The 22,649-nt window shown below is 34.1% G+C and overlaps 2 protein-coding genes across 3 annotated transcripts in view; both read right to left on the bottom strand.

Annotated features, from left to right (window-relative positions):
• Positions 1-2,765: 2,765 nt before the first annotated feature.
• Positions 2,766-11,449, bottom strand: LOC117107059 (extracellular calcium-sensing receptor-like). Its single transcript, XM_033248583.1, has 5 exons — positions 10,672-11,449; positions 7,544-7,926; positions 7,131-7,346; positions 4,955-5,084; positions 2,766-4,705 (listed from the first exon to the last, which is right to left on the bottom strand). The coding sequence occupies exons 1-5, from the start codon at positions 11,447-11,449 to the stop codon at positions 3,393-3,395; spliced, it is 2,820 nt and encodes a 939-aa protein (XP_033104474.1). The 3' UTR covers positions 2,766-3,392.
• A 4,074-nt stretch (positions 11,450-15,523) lies between these two features.
• The window catches only part of LOC117107073 (protein mono-ADP-ribosyltransferase PARP14-like), a 40,451-nt gene continuing 33,325 nt past the window's right edge, over positions 15,524-22,649 (bottom strand). For both annotated transcript variants that reach the window (XM_033248599.1, XM_033248600.1), the window contains exons 18-20: positions 19,664-19,812; positions 18,758-18,932; positions 15,524-18,388 (exon numbers count right to left, since the gene is read on the bottom strand). In XM_033248599.1, the coding sequence (XP_033104490.1) occupies positions 18,108-18,388; positions 18,758-18,932; positions 19,664-19,812 (605 nt within the window). In that variant the 3' untranslated portion in view covers positions 15,524-18,107. The remainder of the gene's footprint in view (positions 18,389-18,757; positions 18,933-19,663; positions 19,813-22,649) is intronic.

Genomic DNA, 22,649 nt, shown 5'->3' with positions numbered 1-22,649 from the left:
ATTTTAAAGTCGTAAATTTCCAAAACCTTTCCCTGTTGTCTAGCAACAGTTACTGTTGATCGGAATTTCCAACACAAGTTGTAGTAAATAAGAAAGTGGCGATATAGACGGGTGTACTATTTTTTATATATTGTACCTCCGTGACAAAACGAAATGGATTTTCCAGAGCCCATTGTGTCATTATGTACTAACCCGTGGTGAATAGAAAGTTTTATATAGTTATGTGACGTGTTGTGTATGCAAAATGTCCGTAAACCGCAAAAAAATAAATTGTTATAGTGCATTGCTTGTATTGTCATTAATCAAACGACAAAATTTGTGAAATATATAAAAATAGGTCAGCATCTTTGAACTATGAAATTTAACTAAATTAAATGCTGGATCTATTTTTTCTATGTTTAGTTGTTAAAACGTCTTTTAATTTTCTCTTTATTCCATTCTCTATCAAACCATTGTTAATTTAATGTAAACAAGAATTTCTCCAATATAAAATAAAGTTTCATAATTGTTTCAGTACAAAGTACTGTACAGTAATGTTCACTTTATTTGGATTTATACACCAAAGAAGACAAAAATAGTGTCGATTACTGAAATAATTTATATTTTTTATGCACATATTCCATATTTCTCCTTCCTTTTGGTCTTATTTTTTAAGTAATACATCAGTTTATTTATTTAAGTAATAATTGTGAATTTATATAGCACATAATGTAGAGACAAGTATGCGCTTTTACAACCGGAAGTGAGATAGGCCTAAATAATACTAACGATTTACCTAATAAATAATGGATACTATATAAATTTTATTAGTTGGATTTATGTTCAATTATGATTCATTTGAAAAATACAGTAATTTTAAATTTCTTTCATCTATTTTTTTTTTTTTTTTCATTCGGTATGTATTTTTTTCTATTTCCCTTTTTATTAATTGTTGAAATTTTTTTTTTTTTATTCTTTTTGGCAAACACACTAGTACAAAGTACATAAAACCAGAACAAATTGCAAGAAAATCAAAATATTAATCGATTGATTACTAGTTATAAACTAAATTAAATTCATGTCACACAAATCAGGTTCAACTTTGGTATAATATAACTTTACGGTTTCTAATGTAAAGCAAGTACTTTCAGAACTTGGCTGCTTTCTTGTCGTTTTTATAACCGAAATTAAAAAAATGCTGTAAGCACCTTACATTTTGTATAATATGAAAGCAATGGATTATAAAGGTGAACTCAGACCTGCCAGATAATACTAGTTTACAATGATGGTTTTATCGGCGCTGTAGTCCTATCTCAATTTAATTAAGGAAGAAGTGATAATATAGTTGTATTGTCATTCATGTGTTGTTTTCAAACTTTGTTTCCCCTCAACAATTCCCTTTTTGTGGAAGTGAATATCAATGACGCATTTAATCAAAGGTCATATAGCCACAAATGTCAAAAAAAAAAAAAAATGAGGGTGTTAGCTCAGTCGGCTAAACTGGTGGTAGCCATTGTGTGTGCGCTGAATCGCGGAGATCTCTTACCTGGTTCAATCGCATGCTCTCCTTATATTTCAGCTGGAATGCAAGTTACGATTGCGCACCGTTGGTCTCGTGTGCATTATGGTCCATGTACACGTTAAAGAACGCAATACACTCTTGGAAAAGAGTAGGGGGTTGTCTCCCAATGTAGGCCTACTGCTTAATCACCAAAGCAATGGATTATAAAGGTGAACTCAGACCTGCCAGATAATACTAGTTTACAATGATGGTTTTATCGGCGCTGTAGTCCTATCTCAATTTAATTAAGGAAGAAGTGATAATATAGTTGTATTGTCATTCATGTATTGTTTTCAAACTTTGTTTCCCCTCAACAATTCCCTTTTAGTGGAAGTGAATATCAATGACTCATTTAATCAAAGGTCATATAGCCACAAATGTCAAAAAAAAAATGAGGGTGTTAGCTCAGTCGGCTAAACTGGTGGTAGCCATTGTGTGTGCGCTGAATCATGGAGATATCTTTCCTGGTTCAATCGCATGCTCTCCTTATATTTTAGCTGGAATGCAAGTTACGATTGCGCACCGTTGGTCCCGTGTGCATTATGGTCCATGTACACGTTAAAGAACGCAATACACTCTTGGAAAAGAGTAGGGGGTTGTCTCCCAATGTAGGCCTATTGCTCAATCACCATTAGTGTTTACACCTTATAAATTACACCTTATAAAATCCAAATCCAAACTAAATGTAAACCTGGGCTTTTAAGTCAATCTACTATAGTTAAAATGTTTCTATTTTAAGATTTTCAATGTTATGAAATAATAATTAATCGACCAATCATTCAATAGTCAATCATCGGTATTAAATATCAATATACAATAAATCAATCTATTGTTAGGCAATCAATCATTCAAGTATTCAATCAATCAGTGAATTGAACAATAATCAATTTCATTGATCAACCAAGCAAGCAGTACATCCATGAGAGAAGATTAATCAATTGCTTCTATTGGCAAGATGTTCAGTGTTATAAAATAATCAATCAATCAATTAACCAACCAATGTTAATTTACAATCAATCAATGTCAACCAATTTTTAAGTAATCGACCATCATTCATAATAATCAATTTAACAATACAGATTCAATTGATCAACCAATCAATCAATGCATCCATCAATTAAGCAATCAATCGATCCTTTAAATAGTCAGTCAATCAATCGATCGACCAGTTAATCAAAAAATAAATTATTCGAGAATCACAGTATCAAATAATAAGCGTAAGAAATTACATTCAATATTGTTTAATATTAAGCACCCTCAGAAATATTTTCTTGCCAACTAAGCTGCGAGGCCAAATAGTATATATAATTTCCTGTAAGAACACGTTATTGCGTTCACAATAACTGAATATTTAGTACTTCAAGGTGTTCTATGAGACCATTGAGTTTATTGAGGGTCATAGTAGACCTTGTGATATGAAACAGGTCCTGGACCAGGCTTCCACATTCCATATTAGGAGTTACATAATAATTGAATAAATTAATTTAATTTGGTACTATAGGGACCACTGTAACAGTAAAGAAACTGAAGATAATTTTGAGATATATTTTAATACACTAACATAGGTTGATCTAAAAATAGTAGACCATATTTATTCATACATTTTCAAGTTCATGTTTCAGACCACATCCGTGTGTGAATTTGGAGTCAACTATAGTCTTCTTGTGATATGAAACAGGTCCTAGATCAGGCTCCCACATTCCATATTAGGAGTTACATAATAATTGAATAAATTGATTTCATTTGGTACGGTACTACAGGGACCACTGTAACAGAAAAGAAACTGAAGATAATTTTGGGATACATTTTAATACACTAACATAGGTTGATCTAAAAAGAGTAGACCATTTATTCATACATTTTCAAATTCATGTTTCAGACCACATCCGTGTGTGAATTTGGAGTCAAGTATAGTCTCCTTGTGATATGAAACAGGTCCTGGATCAGGAGAATCGTTTACTCCATCACAGTTAAAAATTATGTGCAGCAGTTCTGGAAACTCCGCAGTAGACTCAGAATTCTCAGTTCCTCCATCGTCGTTGTCAGGAACATGTGAAGAAATTAGGTAGTCCACATTATGTACTTCATCAACAGATCCAATATTTAAATGCCGATTGCTACCTGAACTTTCTATATCCGGATGTTCTTTGCTAAATCCGACATTCGATGATATCGTGCTAACTGGATGACTCGATGAGGAACGAACGGGGGCGCTAGCTGTGCGCTGTGCTGACTCAAAGAACGAAATCGATCGACGCTGCGTGTGTTCAAGTGTCATCCGCCTGGACTCTTCGAGCGTGTTTCTCTCCGGACAAAAAACGATAACGTAAACCTTTGGCATAAACAGGCAGAGCAACAATGTGAATGTGGCAATGACGATGACCGCCAGTTGTAGAATCGTTTTTAGACTACCGTCCAAAAGTAAATACGGCGGCATTAGAATAAGCCAGACAGTGTAATACGCTCCCATGGTTATTGCCATATGGCGCGATTCGTTAAAATTTACCGGGAGATGTCTTGCGCGAAAAGATAGTATAAAACATATAGTGGCGATAATCCAATTATATGCGTATAGTGAAATTATAACAACACCCGTGTACTGGCATTGTACGTATGTAACACCGCCATCTGGATCGTCAAAGTAAACGACATGGGGAGGTTCCAGAACTAAATAGGCTGTTACAGATATAACTTCAATTAAGGTGAGGATAAACACAAGAAGAAATTGTAGATGGTGACCCAGTAACCACGTTTTGTTCAAAGATGGCAGCCGGGATTCAAAAATTGTTAATACGCGGTGTGTCTTTACGAGAAATATCGAGAGAGCGATGGTTACTGCCGGCCCTTGCATCGCTATTGCCAGTAGGCATTTAAGATTTGAAGGCAGGCCGATGTGGATGAAAGGTAGAGAGAAGTCTACCAGAAGGCTAACCAAGAGAAGCATGCTTAGCTGGTAGTTGGATGCTCTGACAATTGGTGTGGCTCGATATTTGATAAAAATCACCATGACACCCAAAGTTGTCAGGTGACCTACAAATGAGAGCGCAAGTGCAATGTACGTGCCGATATTCGTCCAGTGTAGATAATCGATATTATTTTCTTCACAGCTTTCGAGATCTACATCATAATGATGATGAGGCTGGCATTTTACACATCCAATTAAAGCTGCGAATACAAAACGGTTGGCAATCCATAAATATAGCCGTATTGAAAACAAAAATCAATAATAACGAAATATTAATTGTGTTTCTTATATTGATGACAGAAATATTTTTTTATGTAAACTATATAATCGTACACAATCTTGGGTAAAATAACAAAATACAAAAGGATTATGTTTTACAATGTACAGTTAATGTACTATGTTAATATAAATTCAAATTACTTTCTATCTACTCCAGCATATGGTCATACCTGTTGAAGAGTTAATGAGGGGAATGGGATGTTCACATTCTAAGCAAACAGTGCAGCACTCTGGGTGATCTGGTGTTTTAATTACGTAGGAACCTTGTTCGCACTTGTTATGGCACGTCGAAACCGGTATCTTTAAAAGGAGAATTTAAAATGTTCGTTATTTTTTACTTCTAAAACATGTATAGATGGTATATTATAAACATGGCCAAAATGTGTTAGATTCCAACCAAGAATTCCGAAAGTCTAAAATAATACTATAGCCAGATTTACTATGGACCATATTAATAGGTTTATGGATCTACTAACATGTTTGTGATAGACGTAACATTACTCGCTTAATAATTGTTTATTTTAAGCTACCGGTACCGAAATATTGTTTAAGCTTCGTGTTCATTGTCAAACAGGCATATTCCACCATGACAATGTAAAAATAGTGATTTTTCATATTCTTGCATCATAGTTATTTCAATTCTGGAATTCTTCCTTTAATGCATGTTGAAAATATAATCATTCTTAGTTGTTCATTCTTTCCCACGCTACCTGCGCGATGAATTGCGTTTTCGAATTTCAAACATTGAACTAAGAACCCGGCCAATCATTCCCCTTCTTTGCCGCCTATCCTGTCGTTCAACCATGAGTACAGATTATACAGAACCTTGCTTGTGGTACCGTCGTAGTTGAAGGAATCTTTTATGCGCAGTAAAAAAAATGACGCTAAAAATTGAAGCTGCAATTATAGCGGCTCCATGGTCAGAATGATATCTTACTGCGCCATATTAGAAACCAACTACCGGCGTTATCAGGGGCGGATCCAGAGATGTCCAAAAGGGGGCCGAAAGGGGGGCCGAAATTTGGGCCGATCGAGACAACAATGTCCTACGGGATCCGGGGGCATGCCCCGCGAAATTTGTGTGTTCTAGACGCCCGAAAATAACATTTGAAGCGTTCTGGGCTATCATTTTTTTCTTTTTCTTTCTTTTTTCTTTTTTTTTACTTCCCAAAAAGGGGGGGGGGCGGGCCCCTAAATCCACCCCTGGTTATATTACCTGCTGCTGCGTGGGAGGAGGGTGCTCCTATGGATCATAGATTTCATTTCTACCGTAACTCGTACCTGTAAAAAAATACCTTAATGCATCCAGACTGGTAGAAACAGAGCCACATTTATTTTAAATGATAATGATAATAAAAGACCTACTGAAAATTTCTTTTGCGATGGTATCCATCTAAAATATCAATTGCACTTCAAAGCTTAAAAAATCCTTAACTCAAATTTATTTTTATTACGCTGGTGCCAAACATTTCAAATGGAGGACTGACCCTGATAACGAAGGCTGCAACACTGTCATCATGGGTGCACGCGACGCAGGCACTCCGTTCGGTAACATGCTGGGCTCCGGTACGGTAGTTTCTACCATGGGCTATAGGTATAGGCCTGATATTACCTTCATTAATGATGAGTAGGAGCGACAATATTTAATTGTTATTATTCATTTATTTTATTCATTTTAAACCTATACCAGGGCTAAAACAGTGTAAGCTAATATATTTAGCATACGTAGAGTCATTTAGGGTTCCGTGACCATTTTCTTCCGGGCTTTTTTTCTTGATGGATTTTGCAACCGGAATTATATTAGAATAAAATTAGCTCCTATGTAAAATGTCGGGAACAAAATGGCCTCAAACGCTATCTTGAAAAACAAAAAACAAAATCAAATATCTCTGGCCCTGGATGAGCAACAGTGATAGACTTGGTTTCATTTTCCACTATAATTGGCATCACCAATACACTGGAATGGTTACTGTTACTGTAGCATTTAAACATCATCCTGACCAATAAATCCTGAAATTTTGGTTTTCCAGTACACTGACATATGGCTATTGAAGAGTAGGGTCCGCCATCTTGAAAATATGAAACTGTAATTATCTGGCGCTAGATGAGCTAGAAGGACAAATGTGGTGCCATTTTTCCTAAATTTGGCCTCACCATTACACTTACACTTTACTTTAAATGTGTTCCAGTTGCAAAATCCATCGAGAAAAAAAGGTAGAAAGAAAATGATCACTGAACCCCTAAAATTGACTACTACATGGCTGGTCATAAGAAGTAACGTTGAGCAACCATCCACAAAGTAAGGACCTAAATCATCAAAGTAAGGACCTAAAACATATTACTTACATAATTTTCATAAGTTTCAAATATGATTTCAGAGACGTTGATTCGAAGACCACTACTACCAGTTGTATTTTCGCTGTATGTACCAACAAATGTTCTAGATAATGTGTAGTTCTGATATAATGTTTCACGATGGTAGTTAACTACGTTAAGGTTTGTTGGAGAGTAGTTGTTTGTGTCAAAGTAAAACTCTCTTCCATTAGACCCGACAAAATGCACCTAAATAAAAGATGGAACTTTGTTGATGTTATTTTGACAGATATATAAAGAATACATTCGTTATTGATCGAAAACAATAGTATATAATAGTGCCTCCTAGTCATAAAATGTTTTCTTTAGCATTTACAAAAGAACACCCGCCAATGTTAAAACAGTCATATCAGTATAACTTCTATTTACGATACAAAACTCCTTACCTCCTCCAAGTTTTCTAAAATCGCCAATTTATTGAGTTTTACATCTGTTTGGTCATTAATAGTCGTTGTAAGAGCATGCGCAATGGCCTCTACAGCTCGTCGTAAATGTTTACTTGGAAAACCTTTATCTTCATTAGAGATATTAAAATCATTGCATACGATATCAGATGCATAACACATAGATTCACTGCAAGTGTGCCGGTACGCCGTACGTGTGCTTCCTTTACGTTCAAAATCATTACAAACGTTGCATACGTACCCAAAGAATTTACGCCATTGCGCAACAGGTTCATATTTTAGAGAATCATGAGCAATTCCGATTGATCCCGAAAGAAATAAAGGTACACGATCCCTTATATCTTCAGCTACTATCCAAACAAATTCTGAGATAGAAATTAAAATACAATTACTACTAAGTTATACATCCAGTAAAATATTCTTAAAGTAATGGTAAGCCTACTGATATAAGAGTCCAGAAAAATACTTAAAAAATCTCTAATAATACAATTATACGATTACATAATTCTGTGTTAGGCCTATATTACAAGATACAAGATACAAGATACAAGTCAACTTTATTGTCAAAATAATACATTCTGAGATATTTGTTGTACATGACATAGAATCGTTCATAAACATATAGAGTGTTAAATAAAGGTTTTGAGTCCTGTGAAGTTATCTTCTGAAATTTTGATTAAATAGATTACAAGCGATGTACAATGCTGAATTTTTAAAACGGTTTGTGGATATTTTGTTTTGTTTATGTCTAACCCTTCCCGATCTATTTATGATAATGTCTGAAAATAATGGATGGGATGAATCTTGCATAATTGAATTAAATTTCTTAAGTAAAAAAATCATTAAAAATATCTTCCAAGGACTTAACGTCAGCTCCAATCACTCTTCCAGCCTTATTTACAATTCTCAATAATTGACATTTACTGTCTGCGGTGATATGAGAGAACCAAATAATAATACAATAAGAAAGAATTGACTGGACAACCGAGGAATAAAACATATGAATAAGATGAGAGCTAACATTAAACCGTTTCATTCTATATACAAAATGCATTCTTTTATTTGCCTTGGTACGGATTTCTTTAGTGTTGCTTTCCCAGTTAAGTTCATTATCAATAATCAGTCCCAGATACTTGTGTTTTTCAACAATTTCCGCCCTCTCATTATCGATTACAATATTTTCATGACTAAGTTTTATTTTTTCTTCTGAAATCGACAATAACTTCCTTAGTCTTCTTTGCATTTAGTTCAAGAAAATTCTCCTTACACTAAACAATAAAAGATTCAACATAGTCATAAAACAAGGATGTGTCATTTTTTGAAATCAAACCAATCAGGCAAGTATCATCAGCAAACTTAATATTAAATGATTTACTTGGATCAATATTACTACAAAAATCAGAAGAGTATACCGAAAAGAGCCAGGGCGACAAAACACACCCCTGTGGTGCCCCCGTGCTACAAGTCAACGACTTAGATACACTTCCCCTGAATTTAACAATCTGTGTTCTTTCATATAAGAAATCCGAGATCCAGAGGTTAAGTCGTGGGTTTATTCCTATATTTATTAACTTCTCAGTAAGTAGATGGGGCTGAATGGTATTAAATGCCGAGAAATCTAAAAATAATATTCTAGCATAGTTATTAGGATATTCGAGATGAGCATACACCCTTTGCGTGAGCGTCATAACTGCATCAACTACTCCCCTTTTTTCCCGATAAGCAAATTGATAACTATCAATCACATTATTTGTCTGACAATTTAATGCATTTTTTATGATTTTTTTCCAAGCATTTCATTGGAATTGCAGTTAATGCCACTGGCCTATATTCATTACAGATGTTAGGTTTATCATGTTTTGGTATCGGTTTGATAATGGCAGACTTCCAAAGTTTGGGTACTCGACACAAATCGACTGACCATTGAAATAAAAAATGAAAAATAAACTTTAATTGAAAATAACATGTCTTCAAAACTTTTCCTGAAATAAGATCAGGCCCCGCGGCTTTCTTAGACTTAACATTTCTAAATGCCTTCTCAACATCACTTATGTTAATTGAAATATTATTTTCTTCTGTTATTGAACCTGTGAGTCTTTCCTTCTGAATATTTCGAAACTCCGAAAAATCCCACTTATCGAACCTAACATAAAAAGAATTTAAATCATTCGCCATAATATCAGTATCTTCAACATTTGATGCAATTTTAAAGTTTCCAGTTACATTATTCATTCCCTTCCACACATTTGTAATGTCCCCAGACTCAAATTTTTCTTCTATGTGTTTTGCGTAATTACGCTTATCTCTCCTAATTACACGTTTCACTTCCCGCTGGAGATGTTTACTAGCGTCAAATTCGCCCTTTCTAAACTTCGAATATTTTTCTCTCATTAATAATCTTAACTCCTTAGAGACCCATGGTTTATTATTTGCATAAATTTTAACATTTTTAGTTGGTACAATGGAATCTTCACAAAACTTTATATATGCAGAACATCGTTCTACTGTATCATCAAGTGAACTGTTCTTAAATATCTCCCAGTCAGTTCTTTCAAAACAATCCCTAAGTTTGCTAATAGCATCTTCCGACCACATTTTAATAGGTTTAGTAATAATTTTATGTTTTCTTAATTTCTGTTTATACTTCGGCAGTAACTGGATAAGATGGTGATCAGACTTCCCGATTCCATTTCTTGCTTTCGACAGGTAAGCATCTGGTAAATTCCCGTAGCATTCATCCAATATTGTATCTTTCCTTGTGTGGACATTCATGTATTGATGCCAGTGAGGTAATTATTTTTTCAACTTGCAGTGATTGAAGTCGCCTAACACCAATTTCAGCGCATCTGGTGACTCACTCTCAAGTAGTCTCATCCTCTCTGCAATTTTTTTTTCCGCGTCTATGCGGCCTATATCTATTAAATACAGTTATAATGATACATCATAGGCCTACCTATAATTGAATTTTGTTAAAGATTATACTGCCTTTACATTCGGTCCACATTTTGGAAAGGATTAACGCCCAGAGCTACAGATTTGTTCAAAATAATGACATAAAACTCAACAGTTCAACCGAAATATAGACCTATTACTGTATACTTTTCACTTACCTGACAAGTTACCAGATGCTAATCTTACAACTTCTTCAAGATGATGAATGTCTAAAAATGAAACGATGACTTTGACGTCAGGAAATTTAGCTAAAGCTTTAACCAATGATCTCCCATCTTCGGAGCTCTGATTTGACATGAAAACCTCAAACGCTGAGCAGATATTAAACCGTGAAGCTTCTGATATCATGTGACTAACCAGCAGACGGTTATTGGAATCTTCAGGCGCCACTATGGCAATCCAATCCCAGAGCAGTTCCTTCAATAGCTGCAAAATGACCTTAATCAATGAGCGCCAATTGTCCCCTACGTAGAAAACAGAGCTGACGAATTCTTCGATACATGTTCTACCATTTTCAACTATTATTGGAATGGAATATGCTGTAAGTGATTCTTGAACACTTTTTGAAATGCAATTCGAAGTTGATGTAACAAAACTGATCAAATTCACAGTTGTATCGCATAATTCTTCCTGAAGGAATTCAAGGTCTTTATTCATTGTTGATATGTTGTTAAAAACGACAACTCCCAATGTAATATTATGTAAAATCCGTTCATTTTTGTTGATAAAATCTACTGCTTCTATTATACTTATTGTATGTTGTGTCGTACCTTTTTGTGACTTGTCTTTGGAAACTCCAGATTCATCCAAAATTACGTAGCCAGTAGTGTAGTCTCCGGGTTGGTAGTATATCAATTCTGACAATGACTGTATAGATACACAGATGAAAACATCCACATAAATCAACAGAGCTATTTCTAATTGACCACGTAACATTTTAGTTCTTAGAATGGTTCCAGATTTAGGAGCGTTCGCTCAGCATAGTACCAATACTGGTTAAAAATAATAATGGTAATACAATAGAGAAAGAAAAACAGTCAGATACGTATTGGGATGATCCACGTCAACCATTCAGACTTTCGTAACTGCTTAACATAGGCTAAGTGATATTTTTAATTCCTCAAGCGAATATAAACCTTTGTGGGGCCTCGCTTTTACTGTTGCTATAATATTTGCAAATCGATATGTAAATTAACGGATGATGTTGCATACTTAAAGTACAACGTCTAGTCTTTTCCGTCTTATTTATCGTTAAATTAAGGTTTTCTGATAAAACATGATTTCCAGTGTATAAGGTGTGTGAGCCTCGTCGTCAGCATTAACTTGTGAGTTGATGTTTATAAAATTCTCAGTTTGACGCAGATCGCGATAGAGGAAAAGCCAACGGAACCGTATGTTAAGCCGCTTAACTTGAATGTTCGCATTGTTACTGACATGACGATGCGTGTAACGTAAAGCATCGGAATTCAATTATAAGTCTTTGTGAAAACGCATATAATATCTCTCACTCATTGTAATACAGTTAGCATTATCGATTTTTTAAAAGGAATATCAGAGAGGCATGGTGTTATAGAAATATCGTCACCAATACATGTTAGTTTAGTCTCACCATTATAATTTGTCACGATGGTTAATTTGATATAAATTCGAAGAAACATTTGCCAAAGTTGGTTGATCAAAATTCGATTACCGCCTAACATCAAGCGTCAACACCACTAAATACAACAACCGTCATTTTCTCTGGTAAAAAGTAGTGTAGTCCAATTCGGTAATAATTCCAACATCCAGTCAAATATGAAAACAAAAACCTTTCAGGTAAAGTAACAGGCGTATGTTTAAGAAGAAGAAAAAAAGAAATTAAAAAAAAAACAATTTACAAAAGCACTGGATTGATATCAATTCCGTGTATTCATGGAGTTTGCCACACCAGATATGAGTAAAGACCACGTCGATACGGATATGCACATTCGTCTGCGCACTAATGAAACAGAATAAAATATTAATGTATAATATTTCAGGCATTCGAAATATAATGCATTATCTGCATTTCATTAGTAGTATCTTTGAACATCTTCAGGCCTATAATTGTTCAACGGTAGCAGAATGATAGTTGTAAAATAGTTCAATCTGAGGTGTCCTGGATATCGACGCGCTGAGGGTAATAAAAGTGTAAATTGTTGCCGGGTATAACCTCATGAAATTTATGTGCTCCACAGAAAGTGAAATTTAATGAAGATTAAGCAGGCGGACAATATAGTTTTAAAGGATTGTCTCATCATGACTTGTCGTCACACTCGTGCGTACTGTAGAGAGCAATCACGTATGAGGCGCTACGTACTCTCTCGCTGTCAAATTGGGATTGTTCAATTTTTATAGACGAGAAAATGTGTTTTTAATAAACTCTAAAATATGGCAGATTGCGAAAGCCGCTTTAAATTATTTGCTTGTAAATATCACCTGGTAGCACGCACAGAGTTTATTGTCGGTAGGGTCTTTGATGTTAATAATAATTTAAAACCACGTAGGCCTACTCACTTTATGAATATTAAAGGCTTTAATATTCATTAAACCACAAAGAATTTTTTGAACTATATTTACACAATTTACCTAATAATAATAATAATAATAATTAAAATAATAATACGATCATTAATAAAAATGATAATCATAATAATGATGATTAAGATGATGATGATAATGATGATGATGATATGGTGATGATGCTAAATGATGATGATATAATTATTATTAATAACATTAATTATGATATTGATGATGACAATGACAATGATGACGAGGATGATGATTGTGAGAATAATTGAAAGGTGATAATAAAAATGGCATTGACAATGATGATGACTATGATGATGATAATAATGATGATAATGATAAGGATAATGATTATTTAATTAATGATGATGATGATAATAGGCGATCGGAACATTTTCACTTTCATCTTTACATAATTATAATTTGTACTTTATATACCACCTGACTGTTTAAGGTGGTAATCAACACACTACATTAATGTTTTGAACAGCTGGTCGAGAACCAATGTCGTCAGATGTAAACAAGTGTAGGCTTTGCATGTTATTCAAATTTGAATTATCAATTCTTGTATTGAAAGACACATGCAATCCGAGGCAACTTTAATCTAATTTTATGGGTATGTTTTGTTTCAAATTACAGACTAAATTTGAATTAATGCACCTAATAAAATGATATGTCATGTATTACAAGCTAAATTAGTGACACAATTATTATGTAGCGAGTAAATAATATGCATGACAACGCGTCTGGTACGATGCGTTTAAGTGGTTAGGAAAATAAAACAAAAGGAAAATCATTTTACACAGCAATCTACACAGCAGAAGAAAGTAGCCTGTTTTTCACTCTCCTACAGCAGCTGTCTATGCAGACGCCTTATCGAACAGGGCCATTTTCAGGCGGTCCTTACCCCCTCCCCTTGGAAAAAAATAAACAAAAAATATTTCCTATAAAAAACGCATCAACATCTTTAACCTATGACTGGTTTGTATTTCCAAACTTAACACTTATAATTAATGTATACTTGAAAATGACCTATATCATTTTCAGTGCATTTTTTATGATATAACACATAAACATACACATAAACATACAGCAATAGCCTACAGGTAGAATTTGTTTACGTCTGGTGTAACAATAGCCAACGAAGTTATTTACATTGATGCGGTGTCACAGGATTAAAGTAACTAAAAAAAGAGACATAACAGTACTCCAAATTAGAAATGTAGAAAGTGTGATATATGATTTGATGGAGGCCTAACTACCATATAAACATTCTTTAGCTTGTGTTCTTACCATGATTATTATTATTATTATTATTATTATTATTATTATTATTATTATTATTATTATTATTATTATTATTATTATTAATGATAATAATATTATTTTTAATATTTTATAATTTTTATTTGTATTCAATTTTTAAAAATATATTTTATTATTCTGCTTGCTGGGTTGGACGAGTTATAGATGAATTCCATCATAGCCGATTTTTATGCTTCAGCTTTAGACTGGCTAGCCACCACCCTCTTCCCCCACTAGAGATCTACTGCTCTCAGTTTGTGTGGATATTTTTTGGATTGGCTATAATGGATGCATATGACACCTGGCCGTACCTTTCCCAGACAATGCGACTTAGCCTATTCTTGACCCTTCTACTTGGCTATTAGTAGCTACCCAGAGAGGCGTAGCCTAGGTTGTATCGTCAGTTTCTGTGGTTACGGTATTGATAGGGCAAAATAAACCGTGGTTTGCGATAATTCAACCTTAAAAATTTCAACCTTAAAATTAGCTCACGCTGAATGGGGCACCCTCTCGAAATATTGTTGAATAAATAAATAAATAAACGATTATATGATGCACTTTAGGCCTTCGATAGCCAAGGTTTTTCGACCGGAATTCTCATATTATTTCCAATTTTCAATGCCATGCATGATCGAGTTAGCTTGAGTTGCGCATGCTTATTTGTTGCATAAAAAAAGTTCGATTTTCCCATTTCTATTTCATACCCTCTTCGCAGACGCTGTTTGGTTCCTGAGACGTCTGAAATGATGGTTAAAAATCATGAAAATTCGTAAAGGGTAGAGACACCTTATGTTTTGATAACTGCGCATGCTCGAGCTCGACAACGTCACTTACTCAGTGCACATGCTCACCGGCTGTCTAGCCTTTCCGAGCGCATGGTCACTGTGTTTTTTATACATATTTCACGAACGTTCTTTGGTAACTGCGCTTGCGCAGTATAAGTTCGAAATTCCGCTACTGTAAGTAGTCTGTATATATACATTTTATAGATATGCGATTACACGAATAAATGAATAAAAGATGAACTAATTATAAGTGAAAATCACATATCAATACAGGTGTATATAATTACATACCTCCATGATAATTACAATAACTGGTAATGTAGGCCTTTGCATATAAAACACAACTTTGAAATGAGACGAGCGAGAGAAATTATCACGTACAGCTTTTAATTCAAATGAATATTACGGTGGCCCTCAATCAGTGGTCCTATACTGTAATCGAGAGTACATTACAGTAAAGTCAATACACTTCTGATTGCATTGCGTTTCATGCACATTCATAGGCGTATATTTAAATTCAATTTAAACAAAACATTTATCTCATCACAAATTTCAACCACTATATATATATTATCAAAATTAATGCAAATACTAATTCTAGCGAAAGCGAATATACGAGAGAATTTGTCACATGATCTTATCTAAAAGAAGACTGACACGTCCTGCAGTATATGAAGGCGTTTACATGTAGCGCCTAAAGGCCTGTTTAACACTGACGATAACGATCAACAATAAATAGCTAAAATCGTTTTTATGCTATGATTTTAACGTTATCTATGATTATGACGTCATTCGATTTGGTTTGAGAAAATATTTTGTTATCGTACACACGATCGTTATCGAATCGTGGTAGCGTGAACACTTCTCTTATTTCTTTTGTTTTCTATATGAACAATTGCTTTTTAGATTTTTATTGTTGATAGTTATCGTCATAGTGTAAACAGGCCTTAAAGAAGCACGGTGCTCGTACACACAGAACATTACGATGTAAACATCTTTCTAATTGTAATACAGTTCACCTTCCAATTCGAGACCACTTTAATTCGAGACCAAAGTACTAACTAATCACATATCTCCTAACAAAGCAAAGCTCTTCCTTTAATTCCAAGGCTTTTAATTCGAGGCTGGGACCATCTTTTTGTTAAAGTCTCAAGTGACAAATTGACCTTTGGAAATAAAACTTTTTAACAACAAAATTACCGTTAAGTAAAAGCAATGAGAGTTTAAAAATTCCAGCCAGAAAAACCATAAAAAAAGTATGTAGTTTTTGTTGATTTACATATTTCACTACAAAAAAACCTTTCAAATTTATCACCAGCCAATTTACAGCCAGGGTCTATGCAAAAGAATACCGTACATGTGGAAGTATAATTTAACTGTCCTTTGATAGAACGGGATCTTTTGTTTCTAATTCAAATTTTGAATTGTGATTAACTCTTATTCGGTACCCCTCCCTTCCCTCTGGAATTGTACAAACAAATGTTGATTTTGCATAACCATTCTCCATTTTTCTGTGAAGTCAACTACAGCAATGTACTTAGTTGCTTAAAAATGAATATTATATCCATGGTTACATTATATAATATAATTTTACCATAATTTTACATATTGTATGCTATTTTGAATCAACATTTTTATGCATATGTAAAAGTTTACAAATTTGTCTACCCTCTTCCCCTAGTGTACTGTTTGTACACCTGTGAAACTGCTGATAATCTTGAACTCTCAATAACCTACTTAAATATACATATTATGCAATTTAAATATGAAATTAAATTGTTTAGCCCATGACAGAGAGTACATCTTTAATGTAGGCCTAAACCAGCGGTTTTCCACGCGCTATTAGCTAAACAACACTCACACGTACAGTAGATTAATAGTAGACATACACGTGCAAGTCTAGAAAAACACTGACACATATGTACTTGTATTGTGGGGTCCATGTACTAGGACGTGTTTTCATTAGTAACATTGAGTGTCATGCGGAGTGTAAAGCTCGAAAATAGGCCTAATGTACTTAAATAATCACAATAAATAATGACTATACTGCCGAACAACGCATGGTAAAACCTTCAGTTTATATATAGTTCACTTCATGTCAGAGAAATTCAGACGGGTTACGCAAACGCAAGCTAAACTACGCCGCCTTTGTCAATCGATTCCAAATGTGAAACACTTCGAATTTTACCGACAGCGTAAATATACGCAAACACATGCGTTTTGGAAACAAGTCCGTATTCCTGGCCCTCTTGTGATTAATTCAGAGCAGGCTGGATAACCACAATTAGAGTTTTACAACAGTGAACAAGGAATTATGAAGGAAATTAGTTTAATGATAGCCAATAATATCTAAATCCTTAAATTAAATATTTTACAGCACGTTTACGTTTATATTTACGGGCTTACATCTTACAAAAGACTATAATAAGTCCGTCACTGCAAAGTTACAGCAAAATGAAAATGAGAAAATATTACATTTTACATGTCTAATTATTATTAGGCCTTATTACTAATATTAATTTTCAATCAAATTAAATTAATTTGTACTTGATATATTAAATCAATATTATCATTTAAAACAATTAAAAAGCAAATAAATGCATTTATCGTAGAAAACAAATGAAATAATTTAAAAAAAAAATCGAACTGCAAAGATATCGGCTTAACATATGAGAATTTATAATAAACGTTTTTCTAAAGATTTTTTTTTTTACAAATAGGCCTATTGTAATACTAAAACAAAGCTTAACTGTAAAGTGCAAGTTTATACTATGGCTCCTGTGTTGAATATCAAATAGGAAATTCTGATTAGACTCATGTGAACTCACGGTAGCCAGGAGCAGCGCCACCAATCGATTAATCAACCTACCAATTGATCAGCACACTCTTATTATTATTTTATTTTTTTTTTTTTTTAATAGTGCTGAGTTCCTTATATGCTACTTTAAGTAAAACTAGGTAAAGGTAATCAAGTAACTGGGATAAGCTTGAACATCGTTGAATATGACAAAAATCCCAGGAGTGTTTAAATTATCAACAACGCTGTGGTAAGTCTCAATTGAGTTTGGTTGTGGTGGGGGTGCCAACAATCCTTGTTGTCCTTGGGTAAACTTGCCCACGAGAACGTGGCACAGGAAGATGTGTTTTTCTCTCTTTGCATTTGGTTTGGAATATTGGTCACGTGCAGAATAACCGGCGCTAACAGCGAAGTAAGTTCCTACGCCGTACATAGTAGCTGAAATTAAATGAAAGTGAACGTGCATTAAATATAGTGTCTGTGTAAAGCTACTAAAACAGACACATTAATATAACTATAATATACTTACTTTGTATCAGGTAACAGAAAAATTACACTGTCCACTGCTTGTATAAATGTATATTTAACGTTTACAGTATTAAATTTCAACTTATCTGACTAACATTATCTGTAAATCAGTGAAAAGTTATTTCAATGTGTCTTTATTGGAAGCTGATTTACTTTGATCCTTTTCAATTAGCTATTCTATGTCTTTATTATATATATTGAGTTATTCTCTACACATAATTCATTAGAATCATTCCTTGTCTAATCATTTGAAATTACAAATATTTAGGAATGGATTACCATTTTTTCCAGCATAACTTCTGTTAAAACCGCCATTATTAATTTTATCAATCGTTGACTCATCCGTACCATGGTATAAAACTCTTTCAAACGGTTGACCAGGCATTCCCTTTTCAAATGCTTCTTTCTTGGCAGCATATTGCTTCCACAATTCAATATTTTGAATGCGGCTAATCTGCAAAATGAAAGTGACACCTGAATAATAATATCAATTATAAAAATATATATTTTTATTTCATTTATACTAACATTAACAATGACAACAGTTCTGTTAATGGAAATGATATTCAATTATTGCTTTATTGACGATAAACGAATACATAAAAACCAGGTTTGATGTTCTTTTTAAACAAAACTGCAATGTGTGTAGAAATGACATTACAAAATAACATTATGGCAACACTTGATAATAATAAAGTTAAATAAGGGTATAATGAAAATACACTTGTATGCACTTCAAAAATACAGGAAAATTTATTATTTGAAAAAAAAAGCATAGTGTATTAAAAAAAATGATTAATCCTGGAATTATACACAAGCGGATGAAACAAAAAATCGGGATACAATGAACTAGTTAGTCCACTTTTCTGCTGTTGTTTAAAATCAACATAAACTGGCAGGTGACATGATAGCTCCATTCTAAAAGCATTGGTTGGTAAATGTTTCTAAATTTACATTGATTATTTTTATCAGTTGGATTTGAGACGCAGTGAATAAAACTGACGGGGAGCTTTGTAGATTGAAGCCTGGTCGCGTTATGCACTGTATTTAAGCTCAATCTTTTAGCACAATTTTTAACAATTTAGAAATCATATCCAACGAAATTACTTTTAATTAGCCCCCACCCTGATTCTCGTCTCTTCATGTATTATACCTCTAAAATAGTATCTAAATAATTGTACAAACCTTTATACTTTGATGTGTAAACTGTCCAGCCAAGGATGTCACAAACTGCTGTTGTATATCCTGGTATTCTTTACCTTGGCTAAGGTCAACAACTTTAATTTTTTCTGTTGCCATCATTGGTGACCAAGTAACAGGCAAATTCTGACTCTCTAAAATAAGAAAAACATACAGCAATTTAATATAAAAAAGTACTTTATATCACACAAAAATTAGCGGCAAGAAATGTTTTTTTGCTAAATGTCTGTTTTATTTTTTTTTTGTCTAATTCCTATACCGTATTATGTCAAGCATTGAGGATAAATTATGTGTATGTAAAGTAACGTTTACACATGCCTGGGTATTTATTATCATGGCATATTTTCTTTCTTTCTATTTGGAAATGAGACTTTTACTACATACAATTCTAATAAATATAAGTTAAACGAACACGACATGTTTCGAAGTTCGCGCTTCTTTATGTGCTAGAAAAGTAAAAGTCCGAAACTTCTGTTTTACATAAATATACGACAATTGTAGTCATACAACTGTTACTATGATTTCCAATCTGTGACCTATAAGTTTTTCTAGCTTAACCTTAGTACCATTATGTGTCAGTGGCGTTGCTAGTGGAGGGGTAGGTAAAGGGGCACACTCTTATACACATCTAGATGTGTATAAGAGACGCGCTGAAATGGGAGAATGAGAGTAAAAAAATAAGCACTTTTTAGAAAAACATGACGAAATTGATGTATGTTGTCAAGCATGAATATTTTCCAGTTAATAATAACAATCTGAATTTAGTTGTTTTTATTGGAAAATTTATAGATTGTGATTTCTTTTCAGTCCATTTCGACCGTTTTTTATCCTATTCTGTAATGACTACATGACTAAAGCTCATCCTGCCATATCTCAGAGTCACGATGCGACAAGCGAGACTATCTGCTTTGGCACTACTTAGTATTGAGCGTGATGAAGCAGACAACATTACTAATTTTGAACATTTTATTAATTTATTTGCTGATGCAAAAGCACACAAAATTCAGTTGCGAGTTTAAACAATGTTACAAGACTCTACTATAAGATAAATATAGAGAATAAGAATACTAAGCTGTAAGCGATAAATTTAACAGCCTTACAAATTAGGATAATGGTAAAGTGATGTACAAAGTTCCGAACATCGTAATGCAGTTTAATAGTAAGAAACAGGGATAGCTGCGCCCCCACCTTCCCCACTCCTCACGTCGGGGAGAAAAACCATAATTCTTTGGCGAGAAAAATTTTTTTTAATGTATTTTGTACATATTAGTAGACTATAAAATTTATTAAATAAGCCCTTGAAACCCATAAATTGGCAAAAAGTTTTGGGGGCTTTTCCCCCAGACAAATTTCGGAAGATTTTAAGCCACGCTCGATCACGCCCACTTTGCTCTCGTAAAGGAAATCTTCCTCCTCGTCGGGGCATCGGCCCCCTTCCTTCCCGGACCTCGGACCCCCTCGGGAAAATTCTGGCGCCACCACTGGTAAGAAACAACATATGAGAGCTAGAATAATAATAGTTATCGGGTTTAAATAATGTTATTTAGAGAGTGCATGATATGGACATACGGTACAGATATAAGTCTATACATCCAATATCAATTTATTTCGAAATATTATAATTATATTTAGGGGAAAGTGGAGTGCAATCTTCTGCCATGAAAGTGACCTGTGGTTAGACCTGCATGTATACCTAAATCTTTGGTCTAATTGTATGATACTCGCATTAACAGCGAGAGGTTGCAGGTTCGGATCCCGCCAGACACGGACATTTGTTTTCATACAAATGAATAAAGGAACTTTTCGTTAAAGGGCTTGTTAATATGACTATAACATCTTGTTCGTATTTAAAGCATTCTTATTACCTCTGTCAACGAAGTTGGCAGGAGGTTAGGTTTTTGCCAGTTTAATGAATTAATTAATTATTTATTTATTTATTTGTCTGTCGGCATATTTGTTGTGAACAGCCTACAGTCTTTATCAGAAATTCACAATGTTCCTTTACCTAAGATCTGGAGCTGATTAAATTTTGAAGGGTCAGGGTTAAAGGTCAAGTTCACAATCAACTAAAAACTATGACCAAAGATCTCAAAAGTATTTTAATGTTGAAGGGTAAGGGTCAAAGGTCAAGGTCACAATCAACAACAAAAAAACCCCAATTTTTTAGAACGGTTTTTATAAAAAAATTCTCAAATTTAGCCAAAATGTTCCTTTACCAAAGGTCTGGAAGTGACTAAATTTTGAAGGGTCAGGATCACAGGTCAAGGGTATTGATCGAAAAGTAGGCCTATAACTGTCTGCCGTATGGACGTGTGCGTGGATTTGCCAGTAAAGTTAAACAAACAAACATATGACCATTAATTTCAAGGTGATTATATGTGAAAATAGTTTGGTGTAGTGGTCAGAAGATTGATTTCCACACTACCAGCCCCGGGTTACTTGTTTTTTTTTTTTTTTTTTTTTTTCCATTATTGTTTTTTATGGAGACAATATGCGAGGAAAATTTATACTGAGAAGAATTATGATGTGGGCGGAGGTATGCACTCGACGAGTGCCCTCTAGATTTTAATTTATATTGTGTATATTGCTTAACATCAAAGAGAGTAGGCGAGTACTAAGATCTAGCCAACAAGTGCTCCTGGACATCCCAAGGAGCAAATATAGCTGTGGGAAGATCAGGCTTTCAGCACTGCTGGACCAAGGCTCTGGAATAAACTTTCTCTAAAAATCACACAACACCTTCTCTTGTCAGTTTTGGGGCTTACTCCCCAAAAACAAAACGCTGCAACTTATGCATAACAGAAAAAGAGAAAAAAAGAGCAGACAAATAATCTGGTACAACCCACCATTCAGCAAAGGAGTGAAAACCAACATCGGAAAATCATTCCTTAACCTGGTCAAAAAGCATTTCCCGAGTGGCAACATTTTACATAAGCTCTTTAACAAGAACAATGTCAAAGTCAGCTATAGC

This window comes from Anneissia japonica, unplaced genomic scaffold, assembly GCF_011630105.1.
Source record: "Anneissia japonica isolate Jap-2015-1 unplaced genomic scaffold, ASM1163010v1 scaffold288048_len465947_cov159, whole genome shotgun sequence".
In the NCBI taxonomy this organism is placed as follows: domain Eukaryota; kingdom Metazoa; phylum Echinodermata; class Crinoidea; order Comatulida; family Comatulidae; genus Anneissia; species Anneissia japonica.
This window is presented reverse-complemented; position numbering and strand designations above follow the sequence as displayed.